The sequence below is a fragment of the Myxine glutinosa genome, chromosome 11 (genome assembly GCF_964187855.1).
Source record: "Myxine glutinosa chromosome 11, kmMyxGlut1.1, whole genome shotgun sequence".
NCBI lineage: Eukaryota > Metazoa > Chordata > Myxini > Myxiniformes > Myxinidae > Myxine > Myxine glutinosa.
The window spans coordinates 31,868,916-31,884,715 of NC_136271.1; the positions used below are offsets into that span (position 1 = coordinate 31,868,916).

General features: G+C 41.8%; 1 protein-coding gene across 6 annotated transcripts in view; it reads left to right on the forward strand.

The window, feature by feature from the left end:
• LOC137436543 (plexin-B3) overlaps positions 1 to 15,800 on the forward strand; it is a 151,455-nt gene that overhangs the window by 88,093 nt on the left and 47,562 nt on the right. For all 6 annotated transcript variants that reach the window (XM_078786537.1, XM_078786536.1, XM_078786541.1 and 3 more), the window contains 6 exons: positions 3,103 to 3,230; positions 7,061 to 7,237; positions 8,065 to 8,197; positions 9,871 to 10,122; positions 12,554 to 12,700; positions 13,232 to 13,380. In XM_078786537.1, coding sequence (XP_078642663.1) covers positions 3,103 to 3,230; positions 7,061 to 7,237; positions 8,065 to 8,197; positions 9,871 to 10,122; positions 12,554 to 12,700; positions 13,232 to 13,380 — 986 coding nt within the window. The remainder of the gene's footprint in view (positions 1 to 3,102; positions 3,231 to 7,060; positions 7,238 to 8,064; positions 8,198 to 9,870; positions 10,123 to 12,553; positions 12,701 to 13,231; positions 13,381 to 15,800) is intronic.

Sequence of the window (15,800 nt, forward strand, 5' to 3'; positions counted from 1 at the left end):
CTCTAAGAACCCCCAGAATGTCATCACGGGACCTACAGGTAGCTCTTGCCACTGTTGATGTCAAAGTCCACGAGTCTACCATTAGAAAGAGGCTGCACGAATTTGATGTACATGGGAGGTGTGCCAGGAGGAAACCTTTGCTGTCCAGAAAGAACATCAGGGCAAGACTAAAGTTTGCCAATGAACACCTAGGCATAGACCAGCACTTCTGGAACAATGTGCTCTGGACAGATGAGTCAAAGGTAGAGCTATTTGGCCACAGTACCAGAAAACAGTATTTTAATTTTTTTATTAATCAATTAATTGATTAATTATTTAATTATTATCGGTTTATTAAGTACTAATTTATTTTCTTTCTCTTCCTGGAAATACCTCTGGCACTTTTGTGTTAGCTGATATTCGGACATGACAGTGACCAAGTGATTTGGCTATAAAGGATATTTTTGATTTCTTGATTAATCTAATTAATCGATTAATTATTTATTCATTAATCAATTAATGATTTACTTATTCAAATAATGACTTATTTAATTAATTTTCAAAAAGTTACAGCTTCGGTTGAGACACTCGTGGTTTAGGCATGCTATTAGCCAATTGATTAAGTAATTAATTATTTTACGATTACTATTTTTAATTTACTTTAATTATGCAATTAATCAATCAATTATTGCACACCTCTACCTCCCAATACCGTCAATGCCGCACGCTGGAGGATGTTATTTATTTATTTGGCATGGGGGTGATGTACTTTGAATGTATCTGTATTTATTCTTAAATTTTTCTCTCTCTCTTTCACGGTTAGAGTTTCCTTAAGCCCTGCCCATGTGCACACACAAGATACACCATGACATATGACGTATGGTGAGGACAGATGTGTGACTCAGGGAAAAGCGAAGAAGGTGTTGGCGATCGAAGTGTCTGGGAAAACATTGTGAGATGTCTCAGTGAGTGTGTTGGGCTGGCAGAATGTCCTCAAGGTACGCACTCTCGGTGAAAGTGTTAGGGTGCGTGGTGGGTAGGATGGAGGAGTTAGGGGGTGGGTGGCAGGAAGGGTGGAGGAGTTAGGGGGTGGGTGGCGGGAATGATGGAAGAGTTAGGGGGTGGGTGGCAGGAAGGATGGAGGAGACAGGGGGTGGGTGGCGGAGTTAGGGGGTGGGTGGCAGGAAGGATGGAGGAGTTATTTAGGGGGTGGGTGGCAGGAAGGATGGAGGAGTTCGGGGGTGGGTGGCGGGAAGGATGGAGGAGTTAGGGGGTGGGTGGCAGGAAGGATGGAGGCGTCAGGGCGTGGGTGGCAGGAAGGATCGAGAAGTTAGGGGGTGGGTGGCAGGAAGGATGGAGGAGTTAGGGGGTGGGTGGCAGGAAGGATGGAGGAGTTAGGGGGTGGGTGGCAGGAAGGATGGAGGAGTTAGGGGGTGGATGGCAGGAAGGATGGAGGAGTTAGGGGGTAGGTGGCAGGAAGGATGGAGAAGTTATTTAGGGGGTGGGTGGCAGGAAGGGTGGAGGAGTTAGGGGGTGGGTGTCAGGGAGTGTGGAGGAATTGGGGTTGGGGAGAGCATACCAGATTCCTACGAACTTTTACAAAAGGAGTTTAAAGGTTTTTAAAGGCTCGAAGGTTGGGACACGATAAGTCTATCTCTGGCTAACCTGTAATAATACAATTATTTATGAAAGGGTTTGTTACCTTGGCCACTGAAGGTGGATGGAGGTTATGTTTTTACCCGTGTCTGTTTGTTTGTCTGTCTGTCTGGCTGCCGAACAAAATATCTGAAAAAGTTGTGGACCGATTCGGACAAAACATGGTGGACATGTTCTTTGTGTGACAAAGACAAATCGATTTGATTTTGGTGACAATAATTATATAATTTTTAGGTGATTCTTCACCATTGAGTGATATGGTTAAAAATGATATGTAGCATGATAATTCAAAAATTTGTGGATGACTTGGGTAAGTCACAAGCACAAGCCGATTAGATTTTGGTTTATGTCCTATCCAGGTCTGACCTATCAGTGTGATACAAACCATTAAATGTTTCAGCCTTGCGGAGGTATGGTCTCCACCGAGTGCCTTTCCAGTTTCATCTGTATTAAGTCCTCTTTTGAGTATGTGCTTCATTTCCCCTCTTGTTGGACTGATAATGTTCAAAAGGAGTTTTTGAGGTCGGGGGGGGGGGGGGGGGGGGTCAATAAAACCAGGATCTTGTATAGCATACACCCTGTCCTTCATTGTGTTGTCCTGTTTAGATATTTACATCTGAGCACCTGACTCATGCTGCTTTGATCCCAGGTTCAAATTCCATTTACCGTATTTATTCATAATTTTCCCTTAATGTTGTAATTCCTGCGAAATAATCTACAAATGTCTCCTAATATCCCCATGATGATGTATCAGGTCTTCCATGAGCCATATACTACGTACAGTATGTCCAGTCATGAATGTTTAAAATAAATAAATATAGACTTCTCCATCCAACTTCCCCACAACTTTGCTCCCTTTTGCTACATTGTCCCCTCTTTTACCACCTAAGGCATCACCCCCCATGTCTGTCCATTCATGTTCCTCTCCCCACTGCTTCATAGATGCAGAGTGCACTGTCACCTCCTGTCAACTCCCATTTCCATAAAAAAAAATTCTGCTGGCTATTCTCCACCAGAGAATGGAATACTATACAGTAATATGGTAATTGTGAAGACATTTCATGCATGAACCATTTTCACAATAAAAGCACTTTTCATTACAGGTCACGTTTGTACGTCCAAATGTCTGCTTGTTCCCCTTTGTTTCGGTTCAAAGTCGCACACCCTCTGTATTTTCATTCCTCCATGAGCCTCATTGGTACTTTTTAAATAACTGGCCTTCGTAAAGTAACCAACAATGCTCATGCATCTTCTGTCTCTTGACCATACAAGGCATACATTGGCTCCTCTATGGACACCAACTTAGCAGGGACATTTCTGTATCATACAAGGTGTAAGAAAAGGTCCCATTTGTACTCAGGGCAGTGTATCTGTTTTCTGCTGAACATTCGACTGAGATCCCTTGTGTATTTATTTATTTATATATCACTCGTATATCCCCTTTATTTTGCTTTCCTTCGCTGACAGGACCCATGGCTTGGTTCCTTCTGGCCAGGACAAGGACCCGAAGCCGGTGGTACTCTGCTGACAATTCGGGGCCGCGATCTCAGCACAGGAAATGATGTGAAGGTGTTTGTGGGGAAGGTGGCCTGTAGGTGAGATTTCTATTGATGAATAAGCAAGATTCAAAGTACATTGGCATGGAGGGCAGAGCTATCTATGGCTGATACAGAATAGCAGGGTATGCATGCTCGTTCGTTGTAAAATAAAACGCTGCTTTTACTTAATACTATGCATGTTTCATTCCTTGCACCTTCCTATCTCCATTTTGTTGAAACGTTAGCCACAGAAGTGCTTGAAACTATGCATGTTTAAACGATGCATGCAGTGGTTAAACTGCCAAAATCAAGACTCTCTGCTCACCTTCACTCTTTCATTCCTCTTTTCTCCCGCCTCTGGAACAAACTCCCTCACTCTCTTCAATCCCACTCCTCCCTCCAGGTCTTTAAAACAGCTGTTCACCACCATCTCTTATCTTCCCCCATCCAAAACCTTGATCTTTTCTACCCCCGCTAATTCACCCCAGATCCACCTTGTTTGAAATTCCAACTTCTTTCCTGGAAGTCCTGGCAGTGTCCATATGTTTTATACCTCTCCCACCGCCCCCTTCCCATGCCCCCCCCCCCCCCAAGCCCTCTCCCTCCCACAGATCTCTCCATGTCTCCATGTCTCTCGGTCCCTGCTCTCAAATGTTGTGTTTGTGTTCTTCCCCCTCTCTCCCTATCTTGTCTACCGCTCCCGATGTTATATGTTTTATGTGTCGGTTTGTCTTTCTGTGTGATTAATGTTCGCTCTTTCACGAGCCTCGATCTTGTATACAAAAAAAAAAAAAAAAAAAAATCATGAAACATTTACATTTTGTAGTCCATTGTTTAATTTAAATAAACGTAAATGCAAATTTCGCATGTGGAAAAAGTAAGTACACCCTTGGCTCTAATAGGTGGTATTGCCCCCTTTGGCAGAAACAACCTCAAGTGGGCGTTTCTTATAACTGTCTACCAGTCTCTGACATCGACTGGGAGAAATTTTTGCCCACTCCTCCATGCAGAATTCTTTTAGCTGTGCGATGTTTGAGGGGTTTCTTGCATGCACAGCTCGTTTCAAATCCCCCCACAACATCTCGATGGGATTTAGATCCGGGCTTTGACTTGGCCATTCCAGAACCCTCCATTTCTTTCTTTTCAGCCATTCCTTGGGGGATTTACTGGTATGTTTAGGGTCATTGTGATGTTGCAAGGTCCACCTTCGGTTGAGCTTAAACTTTCCGACAGATGGCCTCACATTATCCTCAAGCACCCTCTGGTACAATGAAGAATTCATAGTGGATTCTCTGATGGTGAGCTGCCCAGGCCCTGATGCAGCAAAGCTGTCCCAAACCATAATATTTCCACCACCATGCTTTACAGTTGGTATCAGGTTCTTGTGGTCAAATGCTGTCTTTGGTTTTCGCCAAACATGTCTTCTGGTACTGTGGCCAAATAGCTCTACCTTTGACTCATCTGTCCAGAGCACATTGTTCCAGAAGTGCTGGTCTTTGCCTAGGTGTTCATTGGCAAACTTTAGTCTTGCCCTGATGTTCTTTCTGGACAGCAAAGGTTTCCTCCTGGCACACCTCCCATGTAGATCAAATTTGTGCAGCCTCTATCTAATGGTAGACTCGTGCACTTTGACATCAACAGTGGCAAGAGCTACCTGTAGGTCCCGTGATGACATTCTGGGGTTCTTAGAGACTTCTTTCAGCATCTTGCGGTCTGCTCTCAGGCTGAACCTGCTGGGGCGGCCTGGCCTGAACAAGTTGGCAGTTGTTTGGAATCTTCTCCACTTGTAGATGATCTTCCGGACAGTCGAATGATTGATTTCAAATTGTTTGGAGATCTTTTTAAATCCCTTCCCAGACTCGTAGGCATCTATAACCTTCTTTCTGAAGGCCTCAGAGAGCTCTTTTGATCTAGGCATGGTGACGCCGCACACTTCAACAACAAAGAGCAAACCAAACTAAATGTCTGAGGTTTAAATAAGACAGGTTCCTCCAAGATCCTCTCTAACGATGTTCTATTCATTTGCACCTGAGCTTGTGCACCTGATTCTAATTTTAGGTATTTGAAGTAGTGATAAATGTAGGGGTGTACTTACTTTTTCCACATGCGAAATTTGCATTTATGTTTATTTAAATTATACAATGGACTACAAAATGTAAATGTTTCATGATATTTGTTATATTTTATCACCTTTATCTATCAATATTGTTGAAATGAAGATCAAATAGCTGTATGTTGAAATAAGTTGAAAAAGTCAAAACTTTACATGGGGTGTACTTACTTTTTCACATGACTGTATCTATATATATATATATAAATTCAAAACACACCTGGTCACAATGTGCCGCACTGACCGGGTCCTCAGTCGAGGTCCTCAGCATCATTCCATTTCGGCCCTTCAACCTCGATATGGTCAGCTAAGGTGGGCCAGCATGGGCACATACACATCGACATGCAGCAACTGCACCTGGATGCGTACGTACCCCCACCCCCAGCCAGTGCGAACAACAACAACAACAACAACACCTCCGCATCCAGAATCCACAGCACCAAACAAACATGGTGGAACACTCAAACACCCACCTTTATACCCTTCACCACTCACCAACAAAACACACCAGATCATTCATACACACCCATACACACACATACACACACATACACACACATACACACACATACACACACAACACCAACCAACCAACCACCTACCCTTACATCATATACCACTCAACACACAAAAACACTCATGCAAAAATTAATTCATGCAAAAACACACACCCTCACCCACTCACTTATATACACAAAATAAGAAATAATAATGGTAACAAAAAAAACAAAAAAAACAAAAAAAACAACCAACCTACACCGTTCGACGTGCCTCCATAAACTTCCTCCATATCCAAAATGAGCCTTTCAAGGCAACCTGGGCCACCTTGTCACACATCCTCCTTCTTTCTGTCCCACACACTCCCAGCCGAGCAAGAAATGCAGAAAAGGGATTGCCAATATACCCTCTACACCCCACCTCAAATGGCTGATACGAAACTCGTCAACCCTTCTTCCGGCACTCTGCCTCCAGCTCACTGTACTTTCCTCTCTTCCTCTCGTGCACCTCCTCCATGTTCTCTTCCCAAGGTATCAACAACTCCCCTAAGATGACCTGTCTTGTTGCACTTGACCAAATGACAGTCAGGCCGCAACCTTGTCACACAGATCTCCTCTGGGAATACCAAGTATGGCTTTAGGTCTGCCACCACCTGCCAATCACAAGCATCTGACAGCCCTCTTGCTTTTCACCTCCTCCTCTTTCCACCTCTTACCACTTGGCCCTCTTTGACAAACCACACTTCTCCCCCATCAGTCTCCTTCTCCACTCTTCTCTCTCTCGATCTCAGCACCTCTTGTTGCACCATCTGCACCACCACCGCCAGCACCTGATCATGTCGCCACCTGTATCTTCCTGCTGCCATTGCTACTGAGCATGCACTCAGTGCAGGCTGCACCGTTCGCACACCTCCACACAAATAACATCTCTCCTCCTGCAACAACTATATACTATATACTATATACTACTATATACTATATACGAAGGGTACTGTACACTATATGACCTGTTGTGTAAAACGTTTTTGCTTTGATGCAATACGTTGCCATAATAATTCTTGAGTTAGTCATGTGTTGGTTATCATGGTGACCCTCAGCTACTGCAGTCAGTAGGATGGAGCTCCATGCAAATTGTAGTTCCTTTATCATTCTCATTCGTGTTATAACCTGATATGGCTGCAGTTTTGTGGTTAATTTATAACCTCAATGGGTGTTGCAGTTTGTGCCGTTGATTCAATGAATGGTGCATGTTCAATCAAGCTTATTTATTTGTGTAACAGAGTCGACACCATGACCAAGGAGAGCATTGTGTGCGAGACTGGGATGGTGCCAGAACCCATCATGAGTTCTGTCACCGTTCACTTCGGGATGAAAGCCAAGAGGTTATTGGCTAATAAGTTTGAGTATCAAGCCAACCCCGTCATCTATGAAATTAAACCCCAAGTGAGCTTCTTCAGGTGGGTTTCCTATTCTACTTATGAGGAGCATTTTATATATATATATTTATGATCAAGGCACCTCCTAGCTTTAATGGTGAGCACCAGCCACGAATTATGTCTCACACGGTAAATACCGCATAACCCGCAAGGAACCAACAGCCTGTCTGCCACACAGACCATCGTTCCCACCAGTGCAAACCAAAACCAGGGGGTGCGGTGCGATCGGCGGGGATAATAATCAACGAACATAACAGCGTGACGAGCGCTGTCCCGATCTCCTGTGGACCGAAGTCCTAGACCATAAATATTTATATATATATATATACGTGTACACACACACACACACACACACACACACGGGTAAAAACAATGATCTCCATCGACCTTCGGTGGCAGGGAGGTGTTTGGCTTACTTGCTGCACTTACCAAGTGCGTGTTGTTGAGAGTTCGCAACCATGGGAATCGGACCCTAATCAGCCAATGGAGAAATAAGAAACAAGTCTTAAACCACTCGACCAAGACAGTCACACAACAAAGCAATGAATGTAAACAAAATAGATGTAATTGAAAATGCTCTGTTTTATATGTGCTTGTTATAGTCCATCATATGGGTCTGGTTTCTCTAATCTAATCTAATCTTAGGATATGTTTAACATGTTTAACATGTTTAATATGTTTAATCTTCGGATCTTAGGATTCTCTGTTTTATAATCACCCCTCCTACTTTTTCAACATTATGTATCTAATTGATCCTCTTTGTCGTCAAAGTTTATTTATCACTGGATTATTTTAGAGATCAGATGAGGACCCATAGAGGTTTGAATGACGTTGTGCTGTGGTGACAGTGGTGGCAGGAATGTAAGTGTGGAAGGAGAGAGACTGGACAGCATACAACACCCAACCATGGCTGTCCGGCTTTTGTTTTCCGCTACCCGGAGTCCTCGAGACCTTCCAGCTCGTTTTGACAGCACCACAAATGTAAGACGAAATGAAAATTTGTCGATTACTATCCATTCATTCATTGTTGCATCCATCCCTCATCCAAATGCTGCAAACATAAACCACACAGTAAATGTTTAATGCCATTCTCTTTAAGATCAAATGCGCACTTGCCTCTGAGCTGTGTGGCCTGGGTTTGAATCCCAACCCAGCTTTAAACTGGCATCCTGGAATTCATCAATGTGTGTTCCCATCCCTCGGATGGACATTAAACTGAACATCCCATCAACCAGCATTACTTGGTCGACATTAAAGATCCCCACGGTGGACTTCACAAAGAGTACGCAGGTTATTGCTGGAACCTTTGCCAAATTAGAAATTCATTTCCTGGTCTGCACGTAGCAAATAGTCTGGTCATCTTGGAGATCCCTGGACACCAGGTTGCACTGCTTACTATCTTAGTGTGTGGTTGCTGTCTCAGCAAGAGCTTCGTCTGCACAATAAACAAATTTTGACCAAGTGGTTCGTATATTTCATGTGAACGGCCTTCTGCAGATACGAATGGCATCCACCATTACCAGGCTGTCCTTCATATTCACTTTTCAGGTTTTTCATAAACTTCCTGTTGCTCACACATTGAATTTTACCATCGCTTCTTCAATTGAAGTATTGAAATCTTTTTAGCCCGTCCCATGCACAACAGGAGACTGAGTTTTGTAATCGTGTGTGTGTGTGTGTGTGTGTGTGTGTGTGTGTGTGTGTGTGTGTGTCTGTCTGTCTGTCTGTCTGTCTGTCTGTCTGTCTGTCTCCGTATCCGTCCCCGTCTCCATGTCATAACTTTTTTTTTTAACCAATTGAGCTATTGACATAAAATTTTCACCAAAGTTTTATTATGATAACACGAAGAAGGCAAATTAATAATTTTGTCAAAAGGTCAAAGGTCAGCATCACCTAAAATCATCAATTTTCATCCAATTGACCTGAAATTTAAAGAATTTGCATATTGCATCCACTGAATTGGTTCACCAATCAAAAGCTAGAAGCTGATTGTTTTTTTTACATCAAAAGGTCAAAGGTCAAGGTTGCGTAAAATCACCAATTTTCACCCGATTGACCTGAAATTTAAATAATTTGCCTATTGGGTCACTTAATTTGTTCACTAATCAAAAGGTAGGAGTCCATTTTTTTTTTTCGATAAAAATGTCAAAGGTCAAGTTTGCATAAAATGGTAAATATTCATTTTGTATTTTTTTTTTAACTGTTTTTGTTATTTTGAGCATACGGAAGAAGAAGAAGACGTCTGAATACAAACGGATGCGCGGACTGGCTTTGCTTTTCAGATGCTTTCTAGTATTGTGTTTTGACTCTTGCAGCTTTTCCCTGGCTGAAATACGGTCCCTGTGGTACTGTACCAGCACAATGATGATTAGGTACTAGCTTACTGGGAAGAATGTGAGTATCCTGCATCAGAGTGGCAACCCATCCAGGATAGTGCCCAATAGCTTTGGAAACTGCTTCAGCAGCCCTGTGTATTTGAGGATGCAAAATGGAGTGGTGGTCTTCTATCCATGATGATAAACAGTCCACAGAACATATCTGTTTATCCTAAAAGGGCTCTCGTGTTTACTATGAACTGATGTCACTTATTTATATGAAAAACATGGCCGGCATACAGTATGATACTCATGGCATATTTGTGTGGTATCTGGCAGATGGCAGAGAGCAAATGCTCGGTGAAAAACACTACTTTCATGATATGCCTCACCCCAAACGCCAAACCTGCAATGCCCTTCGAATACAACGCCGATGTCCGTGCAGAAGTCATTTTCCTGCTGGATGGGCTGCGCCTCAGCATGGCCAACCGTGCTGATTTCACCTACCTACCGGATCCTACATTTAACCTTCTCAGCAGGGATGCCAACTCACCTCACAACTACAAACCTGGCAGCCCCATTACAGCTGAGGTGAGGAACAACAGATACATTTGTAGAATCAGGGTTTGAGGAGGTCTCGTTTACATTGCACCAGTGGAGTTTGGGGGGAGGGGGCAGAGGGGGCAATGCCCCCCCACCTTAATTTTTTTTCAGTAGTTTACAATTAAGATAAAAAAACGTCCCATATTTAAACGTGAGTAACAATAATGAACGTAAACTGTATTTGTGATTTCATGTACACTGCAACTACACTAACAAACGGTAATTTTGGAAGTCAGGCCGAGCTACCCATTATTAACATTAAACCCTTACCCCCCAAATGGAGAAGTCAAACTACGCCTATGTTCCATTGGTCAGGGGAAGAAAAATAAAATTGACAACTTTGCTATGAGTCGGAAAATGTATCAAACACATCGAAGAATTTGGAAAAAAACAAGGTTTCCCAAATTATTATTTCAAACATTTTGAGGCTTGAAATAGGAGCGATGGATTAAATCAACAGAACACTGATTGAGGTATGCCATCTATCATGGGAAGCAATGAGAAGCTGATGTTTCGAGTGTTAACACTTTGTCGCATTTACAGTAGTTCTCTCAAAGTAAATAATATGAACAAACAAAGGAAACTGAAATGGTGAAATGACTTTTTGCTTCGACAAAGGGTGAATGCCCAAAAATGATTCTCCATGCTTCCCACGATGGTTAGAATTCCTCAATCAAGGTTGTGTTGATTCCATTCATTGACCTACCTGAACGCTGATGCAGATCGACACGACACTACGAGAAAGACTAATTCTTCAATTAACTTAAAATCTCAACATTTATAGGTGACATTGAATCTATGAAGGTAAGTTTGGAACTTCTCACACTCTCTCCACGCTAACTCTAGGAGACGGTCCTTTTTATACTCATCCTGCCAAACTCACCATGCATGCCTTATCCCAACAACATTCCCCAAAAGAAAAATACCCCTTGATGAAAAATTTGCAATGCAGTTTATTTCCTGACTATATGTTAAGTGCCATTATTACCTCCACTAACAAAGGTTATGCTTTCGCCCCTGTCTGTCTGTCTGTCTGTCTGGTTGTTTGTCTGTTTGTGAACATAAGATCTCGAAAAGTTGTGGATGGATTCGGTCGAAATTTGGTGGACTGGTTGGGTATGTGAAAAAGAAGAATCGATTAAAGATTGATAGAAAATCAGAAAATCAGAAGATCGATTGAAAGAATCGATCGAAAGAAGAAGAATCGAAGAAAATAGAAATCGATTGTGAAAAGAAGAATCGAGAAGAAAGAGAAGATTCGAAGAGATAGATTTTGGTGAAGATCCGAATGTGGATCCGGATACGAGAATTTTTAAGCGAAGACCATTGAGGGATAAGGAAAAAATTGTGGACAGATTATGACAAAACTATATGGATAAGTTGGTTATGCAACAAGACCAAAGTGATTAGATTTTGTTTCTGGTTTGAATCCAGATCTGGCCTCAGTGGGATACAAAACGTAATGTTTTCAGCCTGGTGGAGGTGTGTGCTCTACCGAGTGTTGTTCTAGTTCACTGCAGCATTGCCCAACCTATCCAGCAAGTTTCATCTGAATCCATCCATAACTTTTTGAGACATCCTGCTCACAGACAAACAAGAGGCATTCAGATAAACAGGGGTGAAAACAAAACCTGCATCCACCTTCGGTGGTGGAGGTAATATAGCAAATTCCTAAAATGTGTGCAAACCAAGTAGGTGTAATTTTATAATATAGTACGAGTTCCATTACAAGGAAATTCGAAGCAGGTAGAGGCCATTAGGTCCATCGATCCTTTGCAATGGTTGCAACCGATGGTTGTTTGTCCATACTCCAGCCTTTTTGAAAGGTGAACATGAAGTAAGGAAGTGACATGTACCATTTTAAATGCCTTTGGTATAACTTAACTGGGATTGCAAACTGTCATTCTCCCAGACTCAGAACAGACAAACTCTGCTGGTTCTTGTCTGACATCCTCATGACTTTACCAAACTCGCCACATTTTGGAGGTTTGATGTGACGAAACATTGAGGTATATTCCATTGAGTTAACTGTCCGACAGCATTCTCGTCCCTCTTAATGTAATTTTCAGGAACCTTCCAGACAGGGTCTTGCCTTTCATTTCATGATGATTATCCCCATGGTTGGTTTAGGGATGGCTGGTCGGTTTGAAATCATAATCCTTGACAGTTGGAAACCAACCATTTCTTGCAGGCAGTTAGTTATGAAATCCTCATCGAAACTCTTTCTGGGACATAATGCTCTGAAGCTAAGCAACAAGTTTGTTCCCTGACTAATTATACTTTACCTGTTGATTGCATTTGCAGTTATGCAAATCGAACACATGAGGGCATTTATCACACCTGGATAAAGGGTGTCCCATAGCTCTTTTGTTGGGTAGCATGTATTTGTCATTTGACAGTTGCTTTGTGTGAGGTGCAGGGTGTTGGGCTTGACAGAGCCATGCAGCAGGACGAAGTTCGTGCATTCTTAGGAGATAAAGAGTGCGACATCAAGACCTTGACAAGAACCCATCTCTACTGCCAGCCACCTCCGGGGCTCCCTCCTGGAAAGCGGCACAAGTTTATGGTACGGATGAGGTTGGGGGTTGCATTGTAGTTGTCACTCGCAACACTTGTCATCACCATTTTCCACACTCTCGGAAAGCAAGCAGGAAAATTATTCTGACTTGCCAGCCATCACCAATTGGAGAAAACATTGCATGTCCAAAACCTCACGATTCCAAATGCGATTACACTTTATCTTCTCATTACCAAACTGCTCCTTCGGCTCCTCTGTAGTCTAAACACTCTATGTACACCAGCACAAGCATGAAGCATAATGTTCTTGTTTCCGTTTGGAATTGAAAAATGCTAAATGTGTACCTTTTGCATGATATTGCATCATTCATGCAGTTATGATGTCATTATCAAGTTGTGCTCATGTCCCATTGAACTGTGAACATGCCATGGTATTGCGTGACAAAAAATAACACTTATCATAGTAATTGTTTCATAGGGAGAGCATCATAATTCATTGTAATTTCTACAAAGCGCAGACTAGAGTGAAGCGTGGCTTGAAATAGGAACATCACTTTGCACTTTTACCGCCTCTGCTCAGGTGGTGATGGGAAACCTGAAGTACAATCTGGGCCACGTGATCTATGCAGATGAACCTGCGACTGCCTTTCCGATGGAAGCGCAGATTGCAGCTGGTGTCGGCACTGCGCTTCTCATTCTTGCAGTCATCATTATTGTCGTCATCTATAGGTAAAGCTTCACCATGATGCACCACAACAGAAAAGTCTAGTTGAGATCTTGCTCCACTCACGAGTACAAGGCATGTTTTGTTCCCTCAAATTTAACATCCACATATGTCGTAGTGTAATAAACGTTCAGTGCTTGATGCTGCCAGTTTGGCCGAATTTAATTTTAAAAAAGTGAAAGAGAGATATGTCAAATAGTAAAATGTGGTCACAGCTGTAATCGCATGGGGCTATGGAATCTTTAATAGTGTAGCAGCATAGCAAACCTGTTGTGCATTTTGTGATACAAGCACCAAATTTGGTACACTAGTAGACTATCATATTATGAAAAGATCTGGATATTGGGCCATCTCAGATTCAGAGATTTGATTTTTGCAAGATTTCGATTCGATTGGGATCGAAGAGAACACCTTCTTCGTCTTCTGTACAGTGAAGTTGCCAGCCCTGAATTCTCTGGCTACATCTGGGTGCTTCATTGGGAGTGCAACCGTGTCCCTCAGGTGAACAGGGACCCACCTGGCATAGTGTGTGTGGTCTAAGGCATGGAACCATGGGACCAGTTCCGTCAGGGCATCAAGGTACGTCGTGAATGAAGCCTGCCGCAGAGAACGCACGTAGACCAGTACCAACATCTCTAGTTCCAGCACAGTTGCCCAGTACTGAAAGTTGGGAATGTCTTCTCCTCTCTGGTGACACCAGTCTTCGAACTCAGGCAGGTCTTCTGCATCATCGGCATATGTCATACAGTGGCGTTCATACGCACGGTGTTGCAGGATGTGCAGTGCCGCTGCAGTGATTTGATGAGCTCTTCTTGTGCGGGTGACGTGGGCAGCTCGTAGGAAGGAGTCGGCCGTCCCTGGCGTTGCAATCTCAGCTTGCAAAATCTGCAAATCTTGCAAAAATCAAATCTCTGAATCTGAGATGGCCCAATATCCAGATCTTTTCATAATATGATAGTCTACTAGTGTGCCAAATTTGGTGCTTGTATCACAAAATGCACAATTCTTTTGAATATTTGGGCTAAGCCGCCCCACTATAACAGCTTCCTGTATCAAATGCATGTGTCGACAGTGAGCACATAGTCATTAAAAATGACTTGCTTACTCTTACGCACAAAGTATAATTGGAGAACTTCCTTGTGGATTATTTTATTGGCAAAGATCATTTACTTATAATTATCCTGTCATGTAAACTAGATAGTAATGACACGATATCTGGTTATCCTGTATTCATAACACTTGTAATGTGCATGCTCATGTGTATAAACTAACAATTGCAAAAAATAAAAAATATTTTAACTACTTCCAGATGTCACAAAGCAAGTTTTTCTCAAGCAACAATAGAGAATACCAAACATTTTGATTTTATTTTGTTCCATTTGCCTTGAGAGAGAATTGAAGGCAAAACAAAGTTTAAAGATTTTAACTTTTGCATTCTTTGCAGCTCAATAAAACATGAAAAACAAGTACTGATACATACAAAGTACACCGCCCCCATGCCAAATAAATAAATAACATCCTCCAGCGAGAGGTATTGCCGCTATGCAACACATAGAGACGGTATTGGGAGGGAGAAGTGTACAATAATTGATTGATTAATTGCATAATTGAAATCAATAAATATTAATCGTAAAATAATTTCTTCGTCAATTGGCTATTAGCACAACTCAACCACCAGTGTTTCATTCGTAGCTGTAACTTTTTTGAAATTAATTAAATAAGTCATTAATTGAAAAAAAAATGAAATAATTAATTGTTTAATTGACTCGTCAATAAATAATTAATCGATTAATTGATCAATCAATAAATCAAAAATATCCTTTATAGCCACATCACTTGGTCACTGTCGTGTCCAAATATCAACTAAGCAGCTCAAAAGGTGCCTGAGATATTGCCCAGATGAGAAAGAAAATACATAAGTGATTAATACCAAAAATAAATAAATAATAATCGTAAAATAATTAAGGTATTGATCAACTGGCAAATAGAATACCGAAACCACCATCGTTTCATCCGAATCTGTAACTTAAAAAAAAAAAAATCTTTTTAATAAGTAATAATATAAGTAATAAGTAATATAATAAGTAATTTAATAAATGAATGACTGATATTAAAAAATAATGTCATGAATCAAATAATTAAATAATAAGTCGATTAGTTGATTAATCAATAAATCAAAAATACCATTTACAGCAAAATCACTTGGTCATTGTTGTGCCGAAATTTCAGCTTCCGAGCACAAAAGATGGCTGAGATATCGCCCGGACAAACAGGAAAACAAAGTAAGAAAACAAGCATCAAAAACCTTTCAGCGCGTGTCATTGCCGGGCCCCTTTCGGTGCCCGGCGATGACGTCTTGCAGCGCCTGGAGATGGAATAGGAAAGGAGCAGTGCACAACAACTATAAATAAATAAATATATATAT